The sequence below is a fragment of the Schistocerca serialis genome, chromosome 8 (genome assembly GCF_023864345.2).
Source record: "Schistocerca serialis cubense isolate TAMUIC-IGC-003099 chromosome 8, iqSchSeri2.2, whole genome shotgun sequence".
NCBI lineage: Eukaryota > Metazoa > Arthropoda > Insecta > Orthoptera > Acrididae > Schistocerca > Schistocerca serialis.
Window position 1 is genome coordinate 332,680,617 of NC_064645.1, and position 26,326 is coordinate 332,706,942.

Sequence of the window (26,326 nt, forward strand, 5' to 3'; positions counted from 1 at the left end):
GTCAGCACTGTATTGCTATTTATTAAACTCCTCATTTGTACAGTATGTACAAAAATAATCTTAGAAGTGTCTACTGAGTGTTGCTCCTTGTTGACAGTAAGTCACTGCCCACTACTGGCAATTGATTTCACAGAAGGTGAAATGCACACAGGTGCAAGGTGTGTAGGACACTTTTCTGGCCACACCAACTGCACATACTTGACCAACTCTGTCGAAACATCACCCTTGTGAGTGGCTAGGGCCACAGTATGGGCGACGATAGGAAAATCTGCTCCAGTGTCCTGGAGCTCAGCATGTAGTTGAAAATAAACAATTTGTGTTTTGTTGAAGACAGTGTATGAACTCACTGGTAGATGAAACAGAGGATCTAAATTAGTGTGCTTACCGGTGTGATTGTAATAGATGTTGGACTGCTGTGAGCGTAAAAAACAGTTCACTACCACAGGTTTTGTGTGGCTGTTTCAATGATCTTTGGTTGTCACCCAAACAGTGCTAACAGTAGCTTGTGATCTGTTTATCAGGTGGAACTTGGCACTCTTATAAATTAATGCTTTTTGATTGTGAATGTGATGGCCAACGCTTCTTTTTTGGTTTGAGAGTTCTTTTTATTTTGCAACTGACTGCTGTAGATGCATGGGTGACTGGTTGTTCACAGCTATATGGGTTTCTCTGGACCAACACTGTGCCCAGACTGTACTGTGATGCACCTGTAGCCTCAAACTACAACCAGAGGTTTACGTGGACTATATGTTGCCATTCGTATGCGAAATGCAACTTGCATTTTGATGTTTGCAAGGCATTCTTGTTTGCTATGGACCAGAATAAAGATATGTCATTACAGTATAAATTGTTCAGCGTGTGTATGGAATCCACTAACTGGTGTATAAATTTGGCATAATAAATTACAATTCCTAGGAATTCTTGCATTTTCACTTTTTTTATCCATTAATTCACACATGGTGTTGTGTAACTCCCATTATGAAGGAGGACTTTCAGAGATACTGACTGAATTAAATTGTACATTATCACGCAGAAGCAGCTACTGCTGCTCTGTAAAGCATACTTGCATCAAATTATGACTGATGCTAATCTACTTACAGGATTTCCACACTAACAAAGAGATGGAGGGGCTGAACAGTACTTAGCTCAGTACAGCCGATAGATACACAAAAAACAGAACCGAAAATTTATGTTCCTAGCTTTCCGAACAAATGTTCCTTCATCAGGGAGGGGAGAGGGGAAAGAAAGGGAAGAAGGGAAAGTGGATTCAGTTACTCACAACCCAGGTTATGAAGCAACAGGGAAAGGAAAACAGGGAGGGTAGCAAGGATGGAGGCATGGTTGTCAGAGGAAAGCCAAAGATATTCTACTGTAAGTACTGTGCCAGCTTCAAACCAAAGAGGATGCATACAGAAGTAAAGAGGTATGTAGTATAAAGATAAACACAACTATGTAGGATGAAAAGATGCCTGGTGGGTAAAGGGAAGAGAGGATATATTGAAGGGCAAGTCCCCTACAGCCTAGTAGGTCTTCGTGGCAAACAAATCTGCTCCAGTCCTGAATCCCTGAACCATTACACCAACAACCTGAAAACAGCTTTCGCATCCCGCAACTATCCTCCTGACCTGGTACAGAAGCAAATAACCAGAGCCACTTCCTCATCCCCTCAAACCCAGAACCTCCCACAGAAGAACCCCAAAAGTGCCCCACTTGTGTCAGGATACTTTCCGGGACTGGGTCAGACTCTGAATGTGGCTCTCCAGCAGGGATACAACTTCCTCAAATCCTGCCCTGAAATGAGATCCATCCTTCATGAAATCCTCCCCACTCCACCAAGAGTGTCTTTCCGCCATCCACCTAACCTTCGTAACCTCTTGGTTCATCCCTATGAAATCCCCAAACCACCTTCCCTACCCTCTGGCTCCTACCCTTGTAACCGCCCCCGGTGTAAAACCTGTCCCATACACCCTCCCACCACCACCTACTCCAGTCCTGTAACCCGGAAGGTGTACACGATCAAAGGCAGAGCCACATGTGAAAGCACCCATGTGATCTACCAACTGACCTGCCTACACTGTGAAGCTTTCTATGTGGGAATGACCAGCAACAAACTGTCCATTCGCATGAATGGACACAGGCAGACAGTGTTTGTTGGTAATGAGGATCACCCTGTGGCTAAACATGCCTTGGTGCACGGCCAGCACATCTTGGCACAGTGTTACACCGTCCGGGTTATCTGGATACTTCCCACTAACATCAACCTATCAGAACTCCGGAGATGGGAACTTGCCCTTCAATATATCCTCTCTTCCCGTTACCCCAGGCCTCAACCTACGCTAATTTCAAGTTGACGCCGCTCATACCTCACCTGTCATTCAACAACATCTTTGCCTCTATACTTCCACCTCGACTGACGTCTCTGACCAAACTTTTTGCCTTTACGTATGTCTGCTTGTGTCTGTATATGTGCGGATGGATATGTGTGTGTGTGTGTGTGTGTGCGAGTGTATACCTGTCCCTTTTTCCCCCCAAGGTAAGTCTTTCCACTCCTGGGATTGGAATGACTCCTTACCCTCTACTTTAAAACCCACATCCTATCGTGTTTCCCCCTTCCTTCCCCATCATCATCATCATAATTACCATAACCATCACCATCATCAGTAGCTGTTTTGCCAATTGGAGGGAAAAAAGCATGGTATTTTGCCACTGCTCCCTGTCTTGCGATTTTCTCTTCAGTTCTTCATAGTTATTGCTGTCCTTCCTGACACTATCTGTTAGTTGGTATCATGATCTTGACTATCATCTTCTTCTTCTCCTCCTCCTCCTCCTCCTCCTCCTCCTCCTCTTCCTGCCCCTTCTCCTTATCCTTCCTCTCTCTCCCTTTGCTTTCTGTTCAATTCCTTGCTGGAGTGAGCACTGGCTTCTCAAGATGTGGCCTAACTAATTGTATTTGTTTTCCTGTATGGTGTCTGTGAGGTTTCTATTCTTCAGAACTCTTCTCAATGTCTCACAGTTCCTTGGCCTGTTTTATCCTCTACTTCCCTCCATATCCACATTAACAGTACCTCCAACCTTCTGTCATCATCTGTTTGTAATGTCCAGATCTCAGCCCAGTATAAAGCCATATTTCGTTTGGCCAATCCCTTCCTTAGGTTTTTATTTGGTGGTCCACATGGCAATTTCCTCTTTTTGTTGAACACATCCTTGCTTATCACTATTTTTGATCTTATATATTCCCGAGTATTTGAATTTTGCAACCTGCTCTTGTTGTCTATGTATCAGGATTTCGACCTCCTCCCCTTTTCCTCCTAGTATATTGCCTTTGGTCTTTTTCTTATTTATTTTCATTCCAAATTATTCACATTAGCTAGTTATGTCTTCCACAATTTCATTAAGCACCATCTTGTATCCTGCCAACACCAGCATGTTGCAGGAAATCATAAATGCTCCCCCATTTTACCTCCTACTCTCTCTCTCTCTATCTCTCTCTCTCTCTGTCTCCCCCCCTCCCCATCCTGTGATATTGAGTAGCCTAGGTCAAAGATCACATCCCTGCCTGATCCCTTTTCCTATTCGTAACTCCTTCATCTGATTCCCACCAATTCTGACTCTGGTTTTTTCCTTAAATTATAACTCCTCAATCAAATTTATTTCTCTCCATTGATGTTGATGCTTTGTTTTGTTAAGAGAAAAAATGAGAGTTAAAGATCAATAACAGAGTGAGTGAAAGTCTAATGTTTGGGTCATCTGCTTCACAAATCAAGGCATCTCTGTAACATCAGTGCTAAGGGACTTCCCATGTTAGTTCTGTGAGTATGATGAATCTAAGAACTGTGTTATTGCAGTCACTTTGTAGTCATTGACTTGTGTTCTTTTACTGAAGCATGCAGTTGTGTAAGGCTGGTTGGGACTTGTTAGTACGGAAGATAGTACATGCTGCTGCAAAGTAGCACTTACAAGGTGGAATGACCACTTGTTGGGATCAGATAATTGTATTTTGTCAGACTGTTGAGTGTAAGACTTAAATTAATTGATGCAAAGCACTCAATTGCAAGTGTGCTCCTTCACAGGAGCAGTGATACCTGAAATAAGTTTCACACTGCAGTCCATGCTCCAGATGAAGAACATACAAATTTCATTCAGTGCAAACAAAATGGTTGTGTTTGTGTTCATTTCACCTTCACCATGAGTAAACATACTAGGTGCGATAATAAAGTAATGAGACTGATTTTCTTTGCAAGATGTGGCAACCCTGCAGGCTTGCGTAGGTACAATATCTTTGACCTTTGTCTATAAGCTTCTTCTAGTCCAAGCGGCACATCGATGCAACTGCTCAGTCGTGAGTTGTGCTGTAATAAGTTAACACGTGTTTGTATCTCTCATCACGGAAATGGAACCGCATAATATTGCGCAATGGTATGCCATTTCTTTTTGCGTTAAATTGGGTGAAAACGCGACGACAACTTACAGTAAGCTTCAGAAGGCTTTTGGAGAGGAGGTTATGTTAAGAGCTCAAGTTTTTCGTTGGTATAAAATGTTAAGTGGAGGCAGAATGAATGTTGAAGATGAAGACCGCAGTGCACGATCATCAACATCGCAGACGGATGTCAACTTGGCCAGGGTGCGTGAACTCGTACGATCTGATCAAAGATTATCCATGAAAATGATTGCAGAAGAACTGAACATCAATCAAGAAATGGTTGGTCTAATAATAGCTGAAGATTTGCATCACGATAATGCACCATCCTATAGTGCTCTGTCAGTACAGCAATTTTTAACCTCAAGACAAATTTCAGTACTACCACAGCCACCTTATTTACCAGATATCACTCCATGTGACTTTTTTCTATTTCCAAAAGTCAAAACTGTGGTCAAAGGACACCATTCTCAAACAACATAAGATGTCCAAAAAACTGTGACGAGGGTCTTAGAGGATATTACAGAAGACGAGTTCCAGAAACGTTACCATCAATGGCAGAAGCACTGGAAAAAGTGTGTGCAATCAGAAGGGAACTACTTTGATGGAGACAATAGCAAACTTGACTAAAACGGTAAGCAACATTTTTTTTCACATCAGTCCCATTGCTTTATTGTCGCACCTTGTATATGCTGAGTCAAGCAAAAAGTGGGCACAGAACATCATCACTGTTATACGCTTTTGGAAAAAGAGCAGGCTATTTCTGTATTCATTTGGCCATCGCAACTTGCATTTATCTGCCAACATTGAGTTGTGTAACTTATTATTCATTTCTGTAATTTATTTTAATAATTAATCACATTTAGAGATATCGCACTTTATCCTTATGTCACATTTTCTGGTACTGCCGTTACAGCCTCGGTAACACCTCTAAAGTGTTTATATGTCAACATAATTATTAGACATGCTCTGAATAGATATTAAATATTAAAGTAAATTTACAGTAGTCTTCAAAACAGATTTATCTTTACAAATGCGTGTGTGAACAGAGGAATACTCACTATTAACCAATCAGTTGTAATACTGGTATATAACTTGCTTCTGTCATTTAGGCAGGTTGGACATTTTGTGATGTTTCAACTTGCACCTGAGTATGGCTACAAAACTGAAATCATGAGTGTGTAAAATGAATGAATAGTAATTTACCATTTAATGGTGAAAATTTCTTTCAAAATTGTAGCTTATGTAGCAGGAATGCTCTGAGTCTGCAGTTATAGTTGCAAACTTGTGTGCTTTCCTTTCTGAATGAGTCAAGTTCACTTGTAACCAACAGTAGACTTTTGTGACAAGTGAACTGTGATGGAGACTCAAAGAGTCTCGTTTACAGGCACATGGAGACGGTGTGAGTTCAGAGATGATATCACAGGACTCACTGACAAGTATATGGATTTCATTTCTGATCTCACCTCACCCTATCAAGAGATTTTTCCAAATTAATAAAATTATTCCTATTCTTTTCAATGTGGCTCTCTCGTAGCATTCATAAGCTTATAGCATCTCTTGTTTGTACCCCTCTGCAGAAACCATACTACACTTCTCCCATTATGCTCTTCAGCTTGCTCTACATCCTCCTATTGATCACATTTCACTTAAACTGTGATAGAATGTGGTGTCAGTTTTAATATCATATGCTATTTACATTTTATGGTGTTTTTTTTCTTTTTGAGGGGTAGCAAGATTGATTCTAAATAATTGATAGGCCACACTCCTTTTGAATGTATTTCCCTACATATTCTCAATACCTCTTCCTTCTCTTTTCCATCTAAATATTTCTGTTGACAGCTCATCAATCCCTACAACCTTTGGTCTTTCATCTCCTTAAGAGCTGCCTCCAATCCACTTTGTGGGCTATTGTACCTGTCCTCTTCTTCATTCATTATTATACTTTTGATTTGCAGTTCAAATTGTTCTGTCTCCTGTCTCCTTACATCCTCCCTCCTGCCTTATACAAACAGTCAATGTATTTCTTCTACCTCCCCTTTGTTTTGCAGGAATTGTTTGCCGTCCTATTGTTCTGTGTCTCTATCTCCATGGCACTCTTTACGCCCTTTTTCTCTTTCAACCCCATCACGTCTTTATATGTTAAGTCATACCTGCTGTCTCTGTCTAACTATTTAATGTTGTTATATTTCTCTTCGGTGTGCTTCTATCTGTTTTAATCCAGCTCTCTTCTTAATTAATTATTTAAACCAGTGGTACTTAACTTGGTCCCTATCACCCACGAGTTGGCATTCCAGCTTTCATGTTGGGTGATAGGCAGTATGAGTTTTAAAAATATTTTCATTAGGTTTTCATAATGTTTTAGCATTAAGTGTTTGGGGTAAGTATTTATTGTTATATGCTTCAACTTGTTGTAACTCTGCTTTATAAATTTTATAATAGTCAAGTTACTTTTGTGCTAGACAAATCACCATTCCTGTGGAGCCAGTGGGTAGTTAGAAAATTTTTCTACTAACAGGGATAAAAAACTGGTCCATAGGTAAAAAAGGTTGACTAACACTGTTTTAGATTCTTGTACATTCTTTTCCCCTTGTCTGTGTATGTATTTTTCCACATGCTTTTTTTCTCCAATTTATTTCTTATCTCATTCATTATCAGCGTTTTCCTTACCCCCTTTCTGCTATTTATTCCTAGCACTTCTTTTACTGCCCCTTTTAAGTTATTTTAAAGTTTTTTCATATGTAAGTGATTCTACCTGTCTTATTCTGCTTGAGTTTTCCCACAAAATAGTCTTCTGCTTCCGTGTCTTTTTCCTCTTCTTTTAATGCTTAAAAATGACAGTAACAAGATCTGTTCAATACAGACATTAGAGTTACGTTGTAGAACTGGTTCTTGGGTGATAAATCAGATGTCATAAAATTGCACATATTTCATTGGTGCAACTGGCTTACATCTTCAGCTGTGATAAACACATTCCTGAGCTACGACTGAAGTACCTTTTTTATGTCAGTTTAGGCAGGAAATATGCAGGAGTGATGAGCAAAATTTGGTGGCCAATTGATTGGTACTGGGGAAGACAGCTGTGCCACATGTTGGATACTGAACTGAGGGCTTCATCATAGGCACAAAGGCTGTCATTCATACTGTGCACTGCTGCCAGCTGCCCCAGTGCCCTCTGTCAAAAGTGACATCTGCACTGGTGTTTGACCCTGATTGTCATTGTCAACTGAATATTTATGTCACCACCGAAGCATCATCCCTTGTGTGACCAATAGTTTCTTGTGACTTTAATGGTGCCAGTGCTGGATACCATGCAGTGAGAATGTGAACTATTTCTACAACTAACCCACCGGAAAACCCTTTAGCAACATGCTAGAATTATGAGTAATTGACATAGTGAGTCAACATATCTTAATAAACTGTAGGAATAGATGATGAAGTATTCTTTTATTTTATTTTCAAATGTTTGAATTTTTTAGTTTCCTGCCTTATTTTTACTGGCAGATCCTTGAGATTTTAAGTCAGCTCCTGCCAGATGCTATTTAGTGGGGATGATGCCTGTTGAACTTCCCAATCTGGGCTCTCAAAACTTGCATTTCTGTAGGTAACATTTTAATCTGGTTCCCTGAACATGCTACAAAGATTTTCTAGGTGGTCTTATTTGCACTTTCGTGTTTCTATGATGACACTGAAATAGTTTGCACAGAGCAGTATGATAAGCTGTTTGAGATATATTTGTAATACTATGAGGACACCTGCTACACTAAGCGGGAGGTGTAAATATCTCAGGGACCAAAAGCAGTATTAGTTACCTTTATGTCATGGAATTGTGGATTTAGCAAAAACGGAAAGTAGGCATCTGCCAGTTTTATTTTTGAAAAGTATTTATTTCCTACTAATCCTGCCAGTTCTTTTTGTCTAGATTTCAAGCATAAGCAGGACCAGTTTGAGAAATTTTTTTGCACAAGTGACTCTTTGGCACTCACTCCCTCCTTCCCCCCCTATATCGTGGCTGGTTGATTGGTTGATTTGGGGGAGGGGATCAAACAGCAATTGTACATCTTCACCCATTACAGTTTTTGGTATTAATTATGATATGCACTGTATAAAAATCTTGCACTTGAGTACCTTTTCTGCTTGACATCCCAAGGGGCTGCTACTAATTGTGGTATGTTCTGGATAGAACTCTTACAGTTGTGATGCCACTGGCACCCTTGTCAGTGTCACACTCTAAGTGGTGCCTCTTGGGTCTTAAACCGGTTCTGGGTGCAATTCTGTCAAAGATTTTGTGTTTACTGTGGACTCAAAATCATCACACATTTAAAGAGAAGCTTTAACTTTCATGATAACCACCAATGGCATGGCTTATTTGCTTGATTATGTTACAGGGTCATTAATGACCAAATATTGCAGGCATTCTAACTCATTCTTGATTGATTGCTTTACAGTAATGGGTACAGACCATGCTCTACAGAATTTGCTCATTGCTGAAAGCTTCAAAATAATATGTGCTTCACAGTTACACACCCTAGACTGGGTGTGATTTATGATGCAAATTTGTGGCATAAATCTTTCAGCATGTGAAAGGAAATATCTTGTTCAATAGAATTTTTGGCTTTCAAGATGTGGATATGGAGAAGAATGGAATGTGTGAAATAGACAGATAAAATAAGGCATGAGCGTTCATTACAAAGGATGAATGAGAAAAGACAAGCACTGCAATAATTGTGAGGAGTAGCAGATTTGGCTAGGACACTGGATGAGTAGCACTGCTTAATAAGGGATGCATGAAAGGAAATGATGACTGGAAAGTGGACAGAGTTAGATGCAGATTCCAATTAATTGACAACATCAAGATAAATAAATCATATGCAGTTATGAAAAAGAAGGCAGGAAGGAAGACTGAAGTGTAAAGCCCGCCAATGGCACGATAATTAGAGATGGAGCACAACCTCAGATTATGAAAGGATGGGGAAGAGGTTTCCCATACACTTTTCAAAGGAACCATCTCAGAATTTGCATGGAGTGATTAAGGAAAATCATGGAAAACCTTAATCAGGATGGCCAGATGGGTATTTGAACTGTCATCCTCCTGTGATGTGAAGAGAATGATGGAAAACCAGGGGGGCTGGTAATGTTGAACTTTCAATGGTCAACTTATCTAATGGGCAAAAACCACCACCACCACCACCACCATCATCATCATCAATGAGATTAATTCATATTGGATGATGCAAGCAAGAGAATAGAAATCAGATGTGATTAATGTGTCAGGCCCACATGCTTACTTTTTGCGTCTGGAACTGTCAGTTTTTCAGCCCAATACTGGGATATGTCAAAAGAGGTGCTTAGCTAGAGGTCATCTAGAGAGCAACATGCAGGACAGTTTTGGCATGTCCCACATTTTGTATTTCTCCACATTTATTATCATCTAGTTCTAATAGGCTCCATTTTATCAGATTGATTTTGAAGGGGGGCTATACCAGTTCTGATATGGTTTAGCATTTTCCATGACCTGTAGTTTAATTCAATGCCACCTAGTGAATGTTCTGAAACAGGATAGCCAGCAGGGGGTTGTGCAAAGAGTAATAGAGAAATGATGTCTTGAATTCAGTCCTTTTTTAGTGGATGGTGCTCATAAGCTGTCTTTATGAACTGCTTGTTATTTTCATGAGCTACCTTACAAGACTGCTGAAACCTGAAGCTTTGTAGAGCTTTTCCAGTGGAGTGGGCTTCATGCATCTTGTGACTAGAGTACATATTTTGTTAAGACTTATGTCAACCTTTATTTGAATGTGCCGACCTAGACCAGACAGGGAATGCATAACCAGCTGCAGAAAAACAAAGTGCTAAATCTGTGCTTATAAGCACAGTAAGTTTAGCACCCTGCGTACTGCCAGTTCGCTTTCTAATGATACTGTTCCTTGTATTTCACGTTTTTTTGCAGTGGTGTTTGTGAGTGAGGGACCTGTCTAGAGCAACATCAAGGTACATTGTCTGGTCTGTGTGCTCAAGTTCAAACCCATTCCAGTTAATGTCCAGCTTTCTATTTGCTAGGCATGTGTGCAGTCGTAAAGCACCAACTTTCGTTTTAGTGGGATTGAGAGAGTTGTCATCATAATATGTTGACATATCTTCTAGGGTATTCTCCAACTTCACATCTACGTCCGCAAACATTTTTTCCTTATGCTGTGATACCCAAATCATCAGCGTAGAAAAATGTCTCATATCTTTGGGTATTGGCTGATCATTCATATATATGTTGAACACGATGGGGACTAGAACACTTCCCTGAGTGAGGCCATTTTTCTGCTTCTCCAACGAAATTTTTCCCTTCAATGGTGTATTCAGTTTATTCACCATTGACCACTTACAGCGGAATAGGTCTGAACATTAAATATACAATTAACAACAACTTTACAGTAAAGTTTTTACAATTTAATTCCTTTTCTTTTAGGAATATTCTTATATACTAATGTCAATGCTTATTTCAAAATATTCTGTTATCTTATAAAATGGGTGTTTGAGAAGCCAGTCATAAACCTTACGTTTGAAAATATTATTGGTCAGTGACCGAGCAGATGCTGGAAGTTTATTGAAGAGTTTTAAACTCATTATCTTGTGTGAGTTTGCAGTCTTTGTGAGTCTGTGTCTTGGTATGTCAAAGTCCAGTTTGCCTCTGGTGTTGTGGGGATGTATGTTCTCTCTGGTCTCAAACTCATTTAAGTTGCTTTTGACATAAAGCAGGGCTGTGTAGATGTATAGATTCACCACAGTTAATATCATGTGCTTGATAAAGAGGGGATGGCAGTGTTCCTTGGGCTTAGCTTTGCTTATTATTCTAATTACTTTTTTTTGAATTTTCAGAATTTCACTGACAAAGCAAGAATGTCCCCATAACAATATGCCGTAGGAAATGTGTGACTGAAAGAGGCCAAAATATACCACCTTTAGATACTCATCAGTGACTATATCTGTCAGTCTCCAGATGAGATAACACACTCTTGCTATTCTCTTGCAGATATGGCTAATGTGTTCCTCCCAGTTTAATTTTGAGTCAATGTGGAATCCTAATAATTTTATTGATTTGCTTTCAACAGCTGTAGTTAAATCCAGAATTAGCTCTTGTGTTTTATCAGGATTACACAGGAGTTCATTAGAAGAAAACCAATCCATTACTAGTTCTAGTTTTTCCTGTGTTGCCTGATGCAGTTCTGTTGTGTCATGGTGTGTATTGAGCAACGTTGTATCATCTGCATAACACACAACTGAATTTGCTCCTACATGGTAAGGTAAGTCATTAATTGCAATGATAAACAGAAAAGGACCTAGGACTGAGCCCTGAGGCACTCCAGTTCGAACTTCCTTCAGTGAGGAGCATCTATTTTTAATTGATACATACTGTCTCCTGTTACTTAAGTATGATTCGATTACATCCAAGGATGGTTTGTGTATGCCATAAAATTCCAGTTTTGCAAGTAGGGTGTTAGATGGTATGCAGTCGAAGGCTTTGCTAAGATCGCACAGTACGATTGACACTAGATCCTTATTTTCGAATGCAGTTAACACCTGGTTAACAACTTCAGTGACAGCAGTAGTGGTGTTTTTACCATGCTGATATGCAAATTGTCTGTTGGAGAGGAGATCATGCTTATCAAAATAGTTATTTAGTTGACTGTACATTACATATTCAAAAACTTTAGAAAAAATTGGGACAATAGAAACTGGTCGATAGTTTTGGGGCAGATGCTTATCTCCCTTTTTAAAGACCGGTATTACTTTAGCAGTTTTGAGTGCATCTGGGAAAACTCCAGATTCTAAACAAATATTAAAAATAAAAGAAAGAGGTTGACAGATAAGGTGTATTATTTTTTTCATTAGATAATTAGAAAACCAATAACAGTCCATGCTTTTGGAGTTGGTGAACCTTGCCACAGCTTTTACAATATCCTCTGGGGTGACAACATTCCAGTGGAAAGTATACATACTATGGGGCACAGCACAAAGATGATCTAGTGCACAAGTACCATTTTGCTTGATTTTGTTTTTCAGCTCACTCACTGAGGTTAGGAAGTAATTATTTACTTCTTCTGGGACCAGCATTGCATCTTGTGTATGGGTTTGTGAATTATATTGGTTGATGATATCCCATGCTGCTTTACATTTGTTGGGAGCACTTTCAATGTAATGTTCACATGCTTGTTTTTTGGCCAAGGACAGTTTGTCTTTGTAGATTTTTTTACATTTTAGATAAGCTCTATAAGAAGTATTATCTAGCTCAGGTCCTTCTTTACAAGAATTTTTATATATTCTGTACAGTCTGAGCATCTCCTCCCTAGTGAGAGCTAGCTCATCTGTATACCATTTTAGCTGTTTGTTTTTCTGTTTATGTTTAGGGCTACTTTTGATTAATGGTGAGCAGGAGTACCATAACTCTATGAGTATTTCCAGGAATTTGTTAAACACCATTTCACCAGCACCCTTTCCAGGTTGTGTGTTGTATACAAAGTCCCAGTTAACATAAGATATTCTGTCAATAAATAAATTAATATATTCATCTTTCTGCCCTCTTACCCATGTGGCATTAGACTTGATTCTGACTGATTTAGGCAACTGATCACAGGAGAATGTTAAAATCAATGGTTCATGATCAGCTAGGGCTCCACTGGCAAGTCTGACGTCGTACATATCTCTAGAAAAATTTACTATAATATTATCTAAGCACGCCTTATCCCGTGTTGGTGTGTAATTTGTACATTGTAAATTTAGTGATCTTAAGATATTAAAAAACGTTCTAGTAACATGTTCATCACTGTTGGCCATTTCAATGTTGAAATCGCCACAGATAATTAGTTTTATGTTAGATTTTAGTATTTTCCTCATAAGCAGCTCAAATCTTTCGAAAAATGTATTTACATTTCCTCCTGGTGATCTATATAAGCTAACAATTATGGTATTCTCTACGTTTAGTCTTATACAGCTAAATTCTCCATCTAGTTCTGCACAGTAAGAGCTAACATCTATTTTAGTAAACATTATACTATCTTTAACAAATATTAGGGCACCTCCATTCTTTCTTTCACTTCTACACATAATGTCTCCAACAGCATACCCCTGAGGAACAAAATATTGTACTTGATCGTCTGTCAGCCAATGTTCTGAGATACAAACAACATCAACGTTTTCAATACTGCACAAATGTTCTAATTGTAATACTTTGTTCCTAATGCAGCGAATGTTCGTTTGCATCACAGTAACAGATTTATCTTTATTGTTTATTGTCTGAGAACACTCTCTCATTCGAATGTCGCTTTTAGCAGCTAGTTCAAGTACAGGAGGTTTATTACCCGCCGATTCACAGACTTTTATACTAAAAAATGACGTACATTCCAGGTATTACTCAAACCGCTACTTTCGTAGATCGTTTTATTCCGTGTGAGTCTTTCTTTAATTATTTCATTGACACGATCGCAAACAAACTTTCTCCCTTCATAGTTTAGGTGGCGCCCGTGTCTGGTGTGAAGGTTCGCTTAAGTTTACTTATATCGACCACAGCACAATTTGCGTATTCAGAGCACAGTTTCTTTATTTTAATATTCGTTCTTCGAATTTCTTTATTAACGCACGAACTATAGATTAGATCGTGCCTATGAGGCACTGTAGCAACAACTGTATTCCTTGATTTATTTTTTTCTAGAAAGTTCTGAAGCCGTTTTACGCAGACATCTGCTTCATTTTTCGCAACATCATTTGATCCCGTTATGCAAACGACAAAGTCATTTTCTTGCGTGGATTTTGTTTGAATGCAAGCGTCTAAAACGTGTTTAGTTCCCGCTCCAGGTTTAACAACACTGGTCACTGCTAAGTCTCGATTTATTTCTGGAAACATATTTGATAAATTCCTGCCATGGCTATCTGTTAGAAAAAGCACACTGTTCTTTTTACCTGTTGTTTCCCGTTTATCAACATTTTTCCCAGAGTGACCATTCGTTTTCAACGCATTGTCTTTTGAATGGTCTGGATAATTTACACTGTCTTTAACTCCATCACTGGACTGCAGTGATGTAGAATTGTCAATTTTGCAGCAAGGTTTCTATAATTTTTACTGCTTGATGGTTCCTAATAATATCATAGATTTTAAGTAATAGTTATTGGTGGTTTATTGCATCTAAGTGACACTTAAATCAACGAGAGCAAAGCCAGTTATTAATTTATTTTCATATCCCTCCTCTGTATGCTCCATGAATGCCAAGATCTGGCCAGTACAAGATTTACTTGGCCTGAAGCTAGCTTGCTGCAGGAATAACTTTGAATCACTAATGTTATTGATTTGATTAAGGGTCATCCTTTCATACATTATTTGATATTGCTTATTATGCTTCCTCTGTGGTAGGAATTTCACAGACCATTTATTTGTCTATTGTGTCTGCCATGAATGCCTTGCTTGGAATATCCTGTTTACTATGAGTCTCTAGATTATAATTCACTAGGTACCTTGGTGGGAAGCCAATATTTTGACATGTTTTCAGCATGACTAGAGTAACTGTATAATCATTATCAATTTGTAAGAAAACTCGATGCTGATGATAGCATTATTTTAGTCTCACAGAGTCTACTGGAACTTGAATAATACTGGATTTCTACAAGGTTAACATCTATTGCAAATATATGAACTCTGTCCCTGACTGTGCTAGCTCACCGTTGCATACACTTGGTAACAGCCATACTCCTTACAGCCCAAGTTGGTGCTGTATTCTTTGATTTCCAGAAGGCATTCAGTACCATTCTGAACTGTCACTTAATAAGGAAAATAGGAGCAGAACAACAGACCAACTTGTAATTTGTTGGAAGAATTTATAGCAAACAGAACATTGCATGTCATTCTTAAAATTAGAGAAGTCTTCAGAGGTAAAAGTAACTTCGGGCGTACCCCAAGGGAGTGTTATGGAATTAGCACTTTCTCAATGTATATAAATGACCAAGAAGGTAGCTTCAGAAGCTCCATGAGGCTGTTTGCAGATGATTTTGTTGTATACAAAGAAGTTGGAAGACAAGAAAATTGTAGTAAAATGCAGGAAGACCTGCAGAGGATCAACACTTGGTGCAAGGATTGACAGTGGACCCACGCCATAAACATAGTGTGCATAAATAGGTTGAAACCTATTATCTGAACACATGATGGCAGGGCAATAACTGGAAGCAGTCACAAATATTACATATCTGTGAGTATGCATATGAAGTATTTAAAGTGGAGTGACCACACAAAACTAATCACAGGAAAGGCAGATGCCAGAATAAGATTTATTGGAAGAATCCTCAGTCATTGTAGTTCACCCGCAAAGGAGGTAGCTTATAAAACCCATGTAGGACCAATACGTGAATATTGCTCATCAGCCTGGGACCCGTAACAGATAGGATTAATAGAGGAAATAGAGAATATTAAAAGAAAGGCAGTGCATTTCATCCATGTTACTGAGTGCTAAAGCATCATGGAGATGCTCACCCAACTCTAATGAGGGATGCTGGAAGAGATGCACTGTGAATCACAACATGGTATATTATTAGGATTCTGATAGAACATGTACCTAGATGAGTCAAACAATATTTTGCATTCTCCTACAAGTCTCAAAGAAAGACAATGAAGGTAAAATCAGAGATTTGAGCTCTCAAGGAGGCTGACCAACAACTGTTCTTTCTGCACATCATTTGTGACTGGAGCAGGAAAGGGAAGAAGGGACAATGGTACACAAAGTATCATCTGTCATGCTGTAAAAGGTGGTTTAATGAGTATAGATGTAGATGTAACAGATGTAGATGTAAAAACATTGAGGAAGTTTGAGTTATACCACTCATGAGTGTGAAAATACTGACAAGGATGTAAGTTTGACTTGAGGCCCTGAGAAGTGTGTTAATGATTGCCTGTGCTATTTTTAGAAGTGTTTGACCATGGTGCAGGGGCAGTGACAGGTTGGTCAATGTGAATCTGAAGCTGGTGGAACTGGGCCTGTTGTTGTGACCATAATGAGGCAGAGCTAATATATGAAATAATGATAGACTTTGTAGTATTTCTTACTCCAGATATATTTGACAATCTGCATGTTGAACAGGCTCTAAACAGTGCACGATCTGTGTGACCACTTCTAAAGCTGCACCTTTTTAAAATCTGTAACCTAATTTCTTCTTCCAGTCAATTTGTTTGATACATGATGTCTGGCAAGGTTCTTTTCTTGGCTCTTTCCTGTTATAACATAACGGCACCAACACACTGTTACATCAAGTATTCTATGATTACAATATCAGTGATTCGCAATTCGAATCAATCAACTCATAAAAATATTTGGGTGTAAAAACAATGTGTTGGGGGTTTGAAGTAAAATGATTGCATAGGCTCAGTTGTAAATAAGGCAGATAATAGGCTTCAACAAAAAAATCAGTTTTTGAAAATATAATATAATTGGATAGATAAAACGTCTACTCACCAAGCAGCGGCAGAAGAACACGCATATAGAATGTATTATAGTTTGCAAGTGTTTGGAGCTAGTGGTTCCTTCTTCTGGCAGAAGAGTTGAAGGGGAAGAAAGCAAGCTGAAGGAAAAGGACTGGTGAGGTATATGAAAAGGGGCAGAGTTCAGAAAAGTCATCCAGAACCCTAGGTCAAGGGAGACTTTATGGAGGGGAAGAGGAGGAAAGACTGATTGTTGTGGACTGCACCAGATGAGCTTTGGAAACCTGACACTTTAAAGGTGGAAGATAGGGCAATGTTCAAGACAGTGATTTCTGCTAAAACATTGTGCATGAGTTAATAGAGCAACAAGCTAACTGCACTGCATGTGGGAGGGAAATGGTGGAAAACAGATAGGTCAGAAAATGAAAGATGTAGAAAACTAAAACGGAGTGAAGGAAGGAATATTTGTTGTGAAGAAATGCTCAGACCGAAGAAACTAATTTGAATAAGGCCAGATGGGTGGAGAGAACCAAGGACATCTTGTAGCACTTGTTCCCACCTGTGGAGTTATGAGAAACTGGCGTCTTTGGGAGAATCCAGTTAGCACATGTGGTGAAACAGGCACCATGGTCACGACTTTCATGTTGTCGAGCATGCTGTGCAACAGGATATTGTGCATTGCTAGTGTACACACTCTGTCTATGTCCATCCATCGTAATGATAACTTGGTGGTGACCATGTTGATGAAAAAGGGTGAACAGTGTTTACGTAATAGTTGGTATATGGCATGTATCATTTCACAGGTGGTAATCATTTTGATAGTATTTGTTTTGCTAGTTACAGTGCTGATATAGATGGTGGTAGAAGGGTGCACAGGGTAAGTCTTGCAGGAGGGATGGTTAAGGGGTAAGAGCGATAGTGTAGGGAGACAGATGTTATAAAGTTGATTAGGGTGCCAGGAAGTCATAGGTTTGAAATCAGGTGGGTGCTGACTGATAAACTGTTCAGCATCAGACCAACCATGTGCATGGAGGGTGTTGGTATAGAGGGAGGTGGTATCAGTGGTGACAAGCAAGGCATGTGGTAGGAGTGGGATGAGCACAGATTTCAATGATCTAGAAAATAGTTGGTGTCATTAATAAAGGAGGGAGATGAGACAGCTGTGTGTTCAGTGGGTGCTTTGAAGCCAGCAACTACTGCATGACCAGGTTAGTTGGGTTTGTGGATCTTAGGAAGAAGGTAAAAGATGGGGTAAAAAGCTCAATGGATAGAGGTGTTAGGCTTTGTGAGGTGCCTGAGGTTATAAGGAGAGACTGCATATCAGTTTGAATCATAGGGGTGTGATCATCATAGCAGATAATAGACTTTGATTTCATTAGCAGGATACTAGGAAAATACAGTCAGTCTACAAAACAGACTGCTTACAAATCACTTGTGCATACCATCTTAGAACATTGCCCAAATGTGTGGGACTCATACCAAATGAGACCAACGGTGGACATGGAACATATTCAAAGAAAGGTGGCATGTAATGTAACAGATGCAAATTAATCAAAGGGAAGTTTGCTTACACAATTTCAAGAACCAGTATTAAGGGAAGAATGTAGAGGCATTCTTCAGGCCCCTGTGTATTGCTCCCATAGTGATTGTGAACACAAGATTAGATTAATAACAGCATGCGTTGAGGCACTTAAGCAGTCATTCTTCCCACGCTCTGTATGAATGTGAACTGTGAAGAAACACTGACATGCGGAATCATGTAAAAGTACCTTCTGTCATGCACTTTGCAGTGATTTGCAGAGTATATACATAAATTAAATTTGCAACATAACAGTAATAAATCAGAATATGAAAACAATGCATGACACCTAGTGGGTAATTGTACTTCGATGTAATCATCAGAATTGCAGACTTAAAAAAAAGGGTGTTCAACCAATAGCTGAATGAAGTAAAATATGTGCTGCCTGAATGCTATTTTATGTTCAAGTCCTGAGTGGTACGTAATGCTGAACTTCAGTTTTCTTGCTTGTTCAGTGCTTAGTGTAAGTTCTGGAACCTTATGAATCTTGGCTCAACATAATCATTTGACATAGTGTAATGAAAAATATTGTGAACAATAGAGATTCCAGGTTGTAACGTTAACAATGTAAGGAAAAGACAGTTTGCTACTTACTGTAAAGATGACATGTTAAGTTGCAGATAGGCACATTTAAAAGACACTTACACATTAACTTTGAGCCACAGCCTTTGTTAGAAAAAGAAATATGCTCACATGACCACTGTCTCTGGCAGCTTGGACCAGAATGCAACTGTCATGTGAAGTGGAAGCAGCAATCTGGAAGTGGCAAGGAAGGGGAAAGAATAGCAGTGTATGGGTGGGGGAGGGGGGGGGGGGGGAGAGAAGAATGCTGTCTGGCAAAGTATGCAGGCATCAGAAAGCCAACAGATGCAGTGTCAGGAGGCTATGGGGCAGGAAGGTGTGGAGGAGGGAAACAGAGCAAAAAAGAGGAGCCCCACAGCCTCCCGAGGCTGTGCCTGTTGGCCGTCTAGCCTGTGCGTACTTAGCCAGTCAGTCGTCTTCACCTTCTTTTCCCCCCACCCCCACCCCTCCCCCCTCTGCTATCCCTTCCCCTTACTTTCCTCCTTCAGATTGCTGGTTCCATTGTTGCATTCTGAGCCAAACTGCTGGAGATGGTGGTAATTTGTGCATGAGGTGTGCTTCCTTGTGTGAATTAATAGTGTGTGTTTCTCTTTCTTTTTCTGACAAAGGCTTTGGCCAGAAGCTAATGTGTTAGTCATTTAATTGTGTCTGTTTGCTACTTAACATATCATATTTATGATAAATAGCAATTGTTTTCCTTACATAACTGAAAAATCTTGTGATATTTAAAAGAAAGAAGTTGCATTGCAAAGAATGTAAAAACAATTACATAATTTTTTTTTTTAAAAAAGAGCATTTACTATAGATTTCTGTTTCATCATTTATGCACATACGTGTTTCTTTTCAGCCATCTAATATTCTTTTGGATTCTGAGTGTCACTGCAAAGTGGCTGATTTTGGTCTGGCAAGGTCACTGTCGCAGCTGGATGATGGTTCTGGAGAAGGATTGAGTGATCCACCTTTAACTGACTATGTTGCTACCCGCTGGTACAGAGCCCCAGAAATACTGGTGGCGAGCAAAAGGTAAGTAAGCATTATTTATACTCACTTAATTGTAGACCTGCTGCTGATGTGCTGTATTACTGCTAGTAAAAGAAGACCTTTGAGGACTGTGCTTTCTCTTGTGTTTTACATGTGACTGTTAGCTGATTTCCACACAAAGCAATAACTACAGATTTCCAAATTTTTTATTGAAGGCTGTAAACAGTCTTTTGTAAACATGCTGAAAATTCTTGTTACACAAAGAATAAATGAACATTTCCTTCTTTTTAATAAAGCCTGTACATGTACACACCATTGGAGAAACTGCAATTTGAAAACAACATTGATAATATGTACTTCACGAAACAGCAGCAGTTACTATGATTTAAACATTACTCTTCCCCCAGTGTGCTGTACAGTATTTGTTATTACATGAGCGAGTACGATTAGTCATAAAAATGTGAACAGGGGTGGACACCCCATAAAAGAAATTACACGTACATAAAAAAAAACTGTTTCTGAAAGAGATGTTGCGTTAATTAAAGACACTGACTTAATCAGAAGGTGTAGGACTGAAATCCACATCTGGTGATTTTAATTTAGGTTTTCAGTATTTTTTGTAATCATTCAGAGATGGCATCTTCAAGAGACCGGTGGTTAATTTCCTGTCACTACATTAGCCAATTTGAGATTGTGCTCCATCCTTAATGATTTCAGTCTACGGTGTCAGGGGCTAGAATAGACCCGTGGTAACTCCTGCCTGTTGAAAGAGGCACTAAAATGAGTCCTGTACCTAGATACCTAGTCAGGTGACTCTATTGATGACTCATCTAGTGTGAAGGCAACCATCAGTATTAGCTCACATTGCAACCTGTCCCTCAGCCTTTCTGGTGTAGTTACTTGTGGTCCCCTTGTCTCCTTTTAGGGTTTGACCTTCATTTTTCCAGGCCTCCACTTTTCCAGATCTCATAGAAGTGCTGGCCATTTGGTGAAGAACACCTTATGTGGTACATAAACTATTGAGTGTCCACTGCAATCCCATGCAACCACTATTAGAGTGGATTTATGTCCACACCACAAATCTAGAACAGTTGCCAATCCATTATGGGCAGGTCATCATGGACCTTCATGGTTGTAGCCCCCTGACAAAAAAGGGATTGCACTGCTAATGCCTGAGCTGCAAATGCCCCATGTATGCCAAGAAGTAGGTGCCTGTTCAGTCTGAGCACTGGGGCTCGGGCAACAGCTTCTTTGCCAGCTGGCCTTTGCTTTGGCAGGTTGCCACACAAGGGGCAGCCTCTGATTGGAGTGGATAGCATCATGGTGGCTGACTCATGTTGAAATGGATCAAAGTTACCCATAGTGCTGGCCTTGCTAGCACTGCTGTATCAGCAAATAGCAAACAAGATTTCTGTGCAGAGACTTACAAACATATGTCATTTTCATCTTGAGCCACACTATGGAATGAGACTCAGGCAAGAAAAAATGGAGACAGGCAGCCCAGTTCTAAGTATGCTCCAGAACCAATAAAGAATGTGTTACAACAGTGAAGCCACTGTTTTTTGTTGGAAATATTGGGAGTAAGTTTGGAGAAGTTGGTGCAATAGAGAAAATGGGAAATGGATCTCTGTTGATCAAAACTTGAAATGATAACCAGTCCCAGTCACTTCATAACTGTGACAATCTTGGGGGTATACCAGTTACCATCTCTCCTCGTAACAACCTCAGCTGGAATCAAGGTATTATCTTCCATTAGGACTTAAAGTTACAAAGAACTGCTAGCTAACCTATCATGGCATGAAGTACATTTTGTTTGTCATATTAAGAGAGGTCCTAAGAATGGTAGAGTGGCCACTGTAGCTTTCATCGCAGCCTTTGGTCGAAATGTTTGGCGTGTAGAAGGACAAAGGATGAGGGTAGACCTACTGAAAACCTTCCTAAATGTGTAAACTGCCCAGGACACAAACCCCCCTCATTCACTGACATGTCCAGTTTTGAGAGGTGGAAGAAAATTCAGGAACATAAAACACTGACTGCGTATCACATCAAAATAATAAATAAAAGTTTGGATAACTCCAGCCTGTAACCTGATATCAAACTTTCAAAACACTGTGACAAAATTTCACACCTAGCCTGACAATGGTGGCCTCAGACATCAATTCTTAGTCCTAGGCACAAGTCATAGCTTTTGTTTCACTTGAGGGAGAGAATATCAGCTCATTTGAACCCCAAAACCAAAGCACTCATGGTAACCATCCCAAACGCACAGCTAGAGATACTTTAGTATCTGATGATGATCCTGATTCCTCATCTAGTCAGAGTATCGATATAGAGGACAGGCCCACAATAATTGGGCTTCGTATTCTGGCTGCAGATTGCTCCCATGAGGGGCGCCACTGTAGCTACAGACATATCATGTTGGGCGGGTCATTGCCTTGAGTGTGCCTGTAAATACCACAGCCCATCAGTTGCCAGTCAGTCTTGCTAGTTCATTGAAGCCTTAGAGACACGCCATTGAGTACCAGAATGGTTTGGAGTGCTCCTTGGACTGTTTTTGTAAACTTGTGATGAGTTTTGTTACACTCTGGACTTTCTGTTTGTGTATCTGTTCACTTTGTGAACTCCACCGTCATCGACCTCAAGAAACACAAGCCAAGTTGCTCCCTTCCCAGAAAAAAACAGACCAGCAGTCTAACACCAACCAGTGGCTGAAACGGCTACAGGCTGTGAGTAATAGAAAAGAGGATCATCTTTCATCCCATACACTCAACGCAGAAAACTCCTTACTGAAGCTTTGTTACAGGCACAAAAAGGAAAAATTGAAATGCTACCAGATTGTGCTGTTCTGGTCGATCTGTCCCCGTTTCCCCAAGGCTCGAGTCTGTGAATACTGACTAGGCCCACACATTTAGTGTGAGCATGAATCAACAGCATAGTAATTTGTACTCCCGTTTCCCCTTCACTGCTATCCCAGATCTCAGTATGATGTTCTTTCAGTGCAATTTGGCCACCAGCCCAAACTGCATAAACTTGTTGCTACTTTCTCTGCAGTTGGTGTGGCATTTCAAGAACTTAGTTCTCAGAAACCCAACACCCTAATGTTAAAAATTACAAATCCTACTGAAAAGTTTACAAAGCTGGCCAGGGTGGCTGAGCAGTTCTAGGTGCTATAGTCTGGAGCTGCGCGACCGCTATGGTCACAGGTTCGAATCCTGCCTCGGGCATGGATGTGTGTGATGTCCTTAGGTTAGTTAGGTTTAAGTAGTTCTAAGTTCTAGGGGACTGATGACCTCGGAAGTTAAGTCCCATAGTGCTCAGAGCCATTTGAACCATTTTTGAAAAGTTCACATTAATACCACAAACTCATCTGGAGGAGTCTGCATGCACATGTTGTTTTGCTTTGGTATGGGCTTACACAAAAAGAACAGGTTCTCAGGTAGAAAATTAATAATACACACTTGATTAGCAATGACATAAACAGAGACACCTCTTGAAAGTCTCCTTGGGTTTGCTGTCAGATCCTAAAATCTACTTGATTCAGTATTGCAGCACTCCAACTGTTCACCATTTTCGGGAGAAAGCTGCTGCTACTGCTGAGTCCTGCTGAAAACTGATACCAAGGCAGCAGATTGCCATCCTATACAGATGTCTGTATTATAAATAGTGCATGTGCCACCCATCACAGTTGCTGCCCTCCAAGAGCGGGCAGGTGGCGGCCACCCTTAGTAGAACACTGGCAGCAACAATATATCACACTCCAAGACTATTTTTACACTTGGACTAGCTACATAGAAGAACATTCTGTTTTGATGCGGGCTAGTGTAGGGTTCAAAAGTCTACCAAAAGGAAAGCCATTGTCTCTATTAATGAAGTTATCTACCAAACTAATTACAATTGCCTCTTTAAAAACACTATCCCCCCCCCCCCCCCCCCCCCCAAGACCCATGGACCTTGCCATTCGTGAGTAGGCTTGCGTGCCTCAGCGATACAGATAGCCGTACCGTAGGTGCAACCACAACGGAGGGGTATCTGTTGAGAGGCCAGACAAATGTGTGGTTCCTGAAGAGGGGCAGCAGCCTTTTCAGTAGTTGCAGGGGCAACAGTCTGGATGATTGACTGATCTGGCCTTGTAACACTAACCAAAACAGCCTTGCTGTGCTGGTACTGCAAACGGCTGAAAGCAAGGGGAAACTACGGCCGTAATTTTTCCTGAGGGCATGCAGCTTTACTGTATGATTAAATGATGATGGCGTCCTCTTGCGTAAAATATTCCGGAGGTAAAATAGTGCCCCATTCAGATCTCCGGGTGGGGACTACTCAAGAGGACGTCGTTAGGTTAGAAAATTTAAAAAGGGAAATGGATAGGTTAAAGTTAGATATAGTGGGAATTAGTGAAGTTTGGTGGCAGCAGGAACAAGACTTCTGGTCAGATGAATACAGGGTTACAAATACAAAATCAAATAGGGGTAATGCAGGAGTGGGTTTAATAATGAATAAAAAGATAGGAGTGCGGGTAAGCTACTACAAACAGCATAGTGAACACATTATTGTGGCCAAGATAGACACGAAACCCACGCCTACTACAGTAGTACAAGTTTATATGCCAACTAGCTCTGCAGATGACGAAGTAATTGAAGAAATGTATGATGAAATAAAAGAAATTATTCAGACAGTGAAGGGAGATGAAAATTTAATAGTCATGGGTGACTGGAATTCAGTAATAGGAAAAGGGAGAGAAGGAAACGTAGTAGGTGAATATGGATTGGGGCTAAGAAATGAAAGAGGAAGCTGCCTGATAGAATTTTGCACAGAGCACAACTTAATCATAGCTAACACTTGGTTGAAGAATCATAAAAGAAGGTTGTATACATGGAAGAAGCCTGGAGATACTGACAGGTTTCAGATAGATTACATAATGGTAAGACAGAGATTTAGGAACCAGGTTTTAAATTGTAAGACATTTCGAGGGGCAGATGTGGACTCTGAGCACAATCTATTGGTTATGAACTGTAGATTAAAACCGAAGAAACTGCAAAAAGGTAGGAATTTAAGGAGATGGGACCTGGATAAACTGACTAAACCAGAGGTTGTACAGAGTTTCAGGGAGAGCATAAGGGAACAATTGACAGGAATGGGGGAAAGAAATACGGTAGAAGAAGAATGGGTAGCTTTGAGAGATGACGTAGTGAAGGCAGCAGAGGACCTAGTAGGTAAAAAGATGAAGGCTAGTAGAAATCCTTGGGTAACAGAAGAAATACTGAATTTAATTGATGAAAGGAGAAAATATAAAAATGCAGTAAATGAAGCAGGCAAAAAGGAATACAAACGTCTCAAAAACAAGATCGACAGGAAGTGCAAAATATCTAAGCAGGGATGGCTAGAGGACAAATGTAAGGATGTAGAGGGTTATCTCACTAGGGGTAAGATAGATACTGCCTACAGGCAAATTAAAGAGACCTTTGGAGAACAGAGAACCACTTGTATGAATATCAAGAGCTCAGATGGAAACCCAGTTCTAAGCAAAGAATGGAAAGCAGAAAGGTGGAGGGAGTACATAGAGGGTCTATACAAGGGCAATGTACTTGAGGACAATATTATGGAAATGGAAGAGGATGTAGATGAAGATGAAATGGGAGGTACGGTACTGCGTGAAGAGTTTGACAGAGCACTGAAAGACCTGAGTCGAAACAAGGCCCTGGGAGTAGACAACATTCCATTAGAACTACTGATGGCCTTGGGAGAGCCAGTCCTGACAAAACTCTACCATCTGGTGAGCAAGATGTAAGAGACAGGTGAAATACCCTCAGACTTCAAGAAGAATATAATAATTCTGATCCCATAGAAAGCAGGTGCTGACAGATGTGAAAATTACCAAACAATCAGTTTAATAAGTCACGGTGTAGGGAAGCAGCAAAATACTAACGTGTATTCTCTACAGACGAATGGAAAAACTGGTAGAAGCTGACCTTGGGGAAGATCAGTTTTGATTCCATAGAAATATTGGAACATGTGAGGCAATACTGACCCTACGACTTATCTTAGAAGCTAGATTAAGGAAAGGCAAACCTACGTTTCTAGCATTTGTAGACTTAGAGAAAGCTTTTGACAATGTTGACTGGAATTCTCTCTTTCAAATTCTGAAGGTGGCAGGGGTAAAGTACAGGGAACGAAAGGCTATTTACAATTTGTACAGAAACCAGATGGCAGTTATAAGAGTTGAGGGGCAAGAAAGGGAAGCAGTGGTTGGGAAGGGAGTGAGACAGGGTTTTAGCCTATCCCCGATGTTATTCAATCTGTATATTGAGCAAGCAGTAAAGGAAAC

General features: G+C 40.0%; 1 protein-coding gene across 1 annotated transcript in view; it reads left to right on the plus strand.

The window, feature by feature from the left end:
* Positions 1–26,326, plus strand: part of LOC126416656 (mitogen-activated protein kinase 15) — a 198,290-nt gene that overhangs the window by 82,232 nt on the left and 89,732 nt on the right. Inside the window, exon 4 of the mRNA XM_050084455.1 lies at positions 19,871–20,046. Within this exon, the coding sequence (XP_049940412.1) occupies positions 19,871–20,046 (176 nt within the window). The remainder of the gene's footprint in view (positions 1–19,870; positions 20,047–26,326) is intronic.